The 4,873-nt window shown below is 35.7% G+C and overlaps 1 protein-coding gene across 1 annotated transcript; it reads right to left on the bottom strand.

Annotated features, from left to right (window-relative positions):
- Nucleotides 1-785: 785 nt before the first annotated feature.
- LOC146896797 (uncharacterized) lies at nucleotides 786-4,599 on the bottom strand. The gene is made up of 7 exons (XM_085733649.1): nucleotides 4,405-4,599; nucleotides 3,407-3,802; nucleotides 3,189-3,245; nucleotides 2,311-2,754; nucleotides 1,926-2,111; nucleotides 1,684-1,745; nucleotides 786-1,485 (listed from the first exon to the last, which is right to left on the bottom strand). Exons 1-7 carry the CDS (start codon nucleotides 4,547-4,549, stop codon nucleotides 1,036-1,038), a joined length of 1,740 nt encoding a protein of 579 aa, XP_085589775.1. The 5' UTR covers nucleotides 4,550-4,599; the 3' UTR covers nucleotides 786-1,035.
- Between the last annotated feature and the right edge of the window lie 274 nt (nucleotides 4,600-4,873).

Genomic DNA, 4,873 nt, shown 5'->3' with positions numbered 1-4,873 from the left:
TCACGCTTCAGCCCGGTCCAATGGGCCTGCCTGAATTTCCTCTATCCGGTGGGACTAAATCCCACCCGAGAGTTCGCCGTTCGGGCCCATTATTAGTGGGACCGAATCCCACCCGAGAGTTCGCCGCTAACACACTTCCTCACGCTTCAGCCCGGTCCAATGGGCCTGCCCGAAGCGTGAGCCATCTGGGCCTGCCCGAAGCGTGAGGGAAGCCCAACGGTGGGACTGAATCCCACCCGAGAGTTCGCCGCTAACACACTTCCTCACGCTTCAGCCCGGTCCAATGGGCCTGCCTCGAAGCGTGAGCCATCTGGGCCTGCCCGAAGCGTGAGGGAAGCCCAACGACATGGACCCGATAGGCTCGATACCATGACACAAATACCAAGGCCTAACTCATACCTACAAAACCGGCTTGTACGGTGAGGAGTGCCTCCTCTTTATAAACTCTCCTCAAGATTCCTATCTATCCGATGTGGGACTAAATCCCACCCGAGAGTTGGCCACTAACATGTTTCCATGTTATGCAAAAAACCAATAGACCTGTCTAGCGAGCGGATGGCATAATACCTAGCTTCTCAAATTCACGGCAAAATATGACATTGGGACATGTTATCTCTTTTCGTGGGATCATTTGGTGTTGTCGTTCGAGGGGATATATGTTTGGCGTTTATGTTTATTTTTTGGTTCGCGAAGTGGCCGTAAATTTTCGATATATTTGCTCACGTATATCAATTTATTTGGGTTTAGTTACTTAGGTTTTATCAATGTGACGTCGAAATGTCTCGTTTTATATTTAGTATGAAACAGTCTCATTCCAATTTCTTTTGCTTAACAAAATATAGCATATACATGACTAAAAAGTCAATGAAGTAGAACAACTCAAATCTGTAGTCTCATAAAATTGTGAAACAGGAAGGACATTCTCCCTAGTTAACAAAAATTGAAATTGAAATCCAAAACAAAATGTAAAGATAAACATGAACAAGAAGAAAGGAAAACAATCAATCTCCACAACAAATTCAACAGTCCATGTTATTAATATGATCCAAATCTGGGTTGATTCTGCAAGGAGAAACTTGATGCCGGTTCAAACCATCCAAGCTTTTCAATGAGTTTCTTCATCATATCACCAGCTAAGTAAGAAAGCACTGTGGCAACAGCACCAGTGCTAACATAGTAAAACACTGTTTGAAAATATGTTAAGTAACTGTTTGGTCTCTTGATATAAGCTTTTGCAATAGAAAGCAATGTGATGCATATAAGTGAAGCTCCTGCAACTGCTGCTAGCTTGAAATCCTTTTCATCGTTCTCACGGAATGTGAAGCCGTATACAACTGGTGGTATTAGTCCAAAAATAATGAATGATAAGATTGCAATGAATGCATGAAGAATGAAATTCTTCCTCTGGCCTAGCACTTCATTGTATTGATCCACCACTTCTTCTGTGTTGGATCTTTTTGGTTCATTAGCTTTTAGTTCCCTAAGCTGCAAATATATACATATGTATGTATTAGATTTAGTTAAGTGAAAGTATTGGATAATCATGTTAATGTTGATCAATGCATTTACAATAGTCTCATTAGATGAGATATGGCGTAAAATCATGTAAAATCATGTAACTCTTTCAATATTATATTTTAATCATGTAGCTAGAATAAAATATTTTGAAAACATATAACTCACACTGTGACCAAGGGCAAAAAGTCCACCAATCAAGTTTGCAATAGCCAGAGCAACAATATTCACTGCAAAATAATGAAACTATCAGAAACATTGTAATATAAACTCCCAAAAATTGATGCATCAATTCCTCTTTCCTTTTTGTAGGAAACAACCTTAAAAATATTATCAAGTGATGCAACAAAAATATTTAGGAAATAAAGAATAATGATATATTATATATGTAAGTAAATTTAAAGTCTTACATGTGGCAGCATCAGCACTTGCTGCAGATGTCACAACACTAAGACTTGCTAATGATTCAGTCAAACCACCATACACAATACTTTTCAGAATCTCCAATGGCTTGTTACTTGCTGGTGCAGCTGGATTACTATGAGTAAGAAGTGGTGTTCCTAAAGTTACAGGTGGAACTATTCCCTCAGCAGATCCTGTTTAACAAAATTAGATTGATTATTTCAGAATTGAGTTATGAAAATGTTCCAAAGTCATTTATCAAGAGTTAATCAGGACATTTTTGATAAAATTGTTGCATTTTTTATTAGTCATTTATCATATTTATTCATTTGTGTTAGAAACCTTAAACGATAAATGACGCTTATTTTAGAACATGACGAGTATGATATTTACCTGTGGACGATGATCCCTCGACTTTAACTTCCACAAAGTCTGACTGTTTATTGTCTTCAAAGTTATTTTCAGGTTGTTTGGACAAAGTGGACTGAGAACCAGAACCTATAACTTTCCAATCACTATTTTCGGTAGATCCATTTTCGGGTTGCTTTGTTTTTGGAACCTCGGAACTAGTACCACCTATTACACCCCAATCACTCCAAAAATGTTTCTTTTTTGTTACAACTTCACCGTTTTGAGGTCTAACAATGACCACATCTTCAATGATTTGCATGGTTTGTTTTCCTGAGTCATCTACAATTTTAGTGACTGTTTTGGTACCTCTTGTTACAGATTGATTCACTTCCTCAGATTGACCAAGTATTGAATCAGCTTCTTGTTGTGATGCAACTTTGAAAGTTTGTTCAGTGATTTCAGGATTTCTTTGGTTACTTGATAAACCTATTTTTGAGAATCGTGAATCAAATCTTATTAAGAATCTTAAGATACATTATCAATAATAAATAAGAAATTATTTATTTTTAAGTAAAAACAAGTCACATTGTAACATTATAATTTGATATATCACATATGAACCCCGTAATAATCCACTATTTATATCATAAACTAAACGACATAAATAAGTAGACGACTATATTATGCTTGGCCTTAGGTAGTGATTTATTAAATGAATCGGGATTAATCGTATAGTGAGTCAAGATTCATCATAATAAATCGAGATCCATGATGAGATTTTGATTCATTGTATTAAGTTTTTTATCGTGGTGAGATACAACTCGCATATATCTTAAGATACCGATAACCATGATTCGATAAACAAAATACGTTAAGTAAGATTACTCAAGAAGTCAACTATAGTCATCAAAATACATTACCTTGATCATTTAATTCTCCATCTCTATTAGATACCAATCCAGGGAATAACCAGCTACCTGTTCAAGACAAAGAGAAATTCAAAGTTCAACCAGACTCCAATGTAATCGGGATCAAAGCAACTGGCGAAACAACCAGTTCTCAGTTCATCCAGTTGAACCGTCCAATATTCAGTCTAGTTTTTAAAACAATACTATAAAGTATAAACTAAAAAAAGTACCTATTGGAATGAGGAAACTGAAGCATGATGAGCATCTTATTGTATCAGGTTGTTGCACAGGTTGAATGTAGATCTTTTGAATGTACACCTTTTGGATACAAACATTACAATTAGGACAGTAGAATCCATGTGTTGGTGGTTTCTCAAACACCTTTTCCAAATAAAATTCTTGTCTTTCTTGACCATTTTCTTTATCTACTACAATAACTGTGTCACTTTCATTTGTCACATTGATCAAAGAAGTAGAATCCTCAGGAAGAGGAGGATCAGAAGCAGGTAAAATTGTGTCATTTTCATCAATATCCTCATTTTGGATGATCATTTCAGCATTCCTTTCTTTTATCTCCACTTCAAATTTCGGTTTTGTCTCAGATTCAATGAAGTCTAGGCCTCCACCTTTGATAACATAAAATTAATATAAGTCTATTTAGGCCTCCATCTTTGATTTTGTAATATGACTCATGAGCTCTGAAGCACGGATACTAACACGGACACCGGACACAACATGACACGGACACAAACACGCCGACATCGATAATCATTTAATAAAATCATATAATTCAGTATAATCATAAGTGTCGTGTCGGTGTCGGTATCGGACAACCGACGCATGTCCAATACCTAGACACTCCTAATCTAAGAAGTGTATGTGCTTCATAGCTCATGAGTTTATTCCCATCGTTAACAAAATACTTTCTAATCGGCAAAAACCAACTCTTATTTACTAATAAAAGAGAGTGTGTCTGAACGTGTGTCTTAAAAACCGGACTCTTAACACACTGCTTATTATTGATGCATTTGTCTCGGACGACGTCACATATGGAATTTGAACTTCGTATTACAAAGTCAAACTCTTACCCCTTAGTTGACATGAACATAAATGCATAATTCTAGGTATAGTGTATGTTAATTAAAAAGCTTCTTAATTTAAATCACCTATGAAGAGATTTTTTTTCATGATGTGATAGTTATGAATTTCTATGTTCATTTATTTTTACCTTTTGCTTCTATGTAATTATTTTCTGAACTGCTGGTACTGCTGCTGCTACTATGCTGGACAACACTCTTTCGTTGCAAGCTGATTTCTTCAACTTCATCATTATCAGCTTCATTGTTCCATTGATTTACATTAATAACTTCCATTTTTCTCTGGCACACTCAAAAGGAAAAATGCCTAGTCAATTTTGATGTGTGAAATAATATTTAGCTACTGATCAATTTATAATGAAAATTTGACATTTGAAAAAGAAAAAAAAGACACGTATTATATGCATGTGGCATGGTAGTTAGGTGTGAAATTACGTTGTAAGAATGTTTAATAAATATAAGTTTGATTCTGAAATCATAAGGTTCAGTTCCAACTAAGGGCCAACTAGTTCATACCATGAACAAAAATTGAATTAGTTTTTCAGGGTGCCATAGCAATCAAAAAAATATTTTAAAAATGAAAACAAGATGTTTTAAGGG

Source organism: Medicago sativa, chromosome 8 (genome assembly GCF_051527215.1).
Source record: "Medicago sativa cultivar Bolivia chromosome 8, Bolivia_mono, whole genome shotgun sequence".
NCBI lineage: Eukaryota > Viridiplantae > Streptophyta > Magnoliopsida > Fabales > Fabaceae > Medicago > Medicago sativa.
Note: the sequence above shows the minus strand (reverse complement) of the source record. Positions and strands in the feature narration are given on the sequence as shown.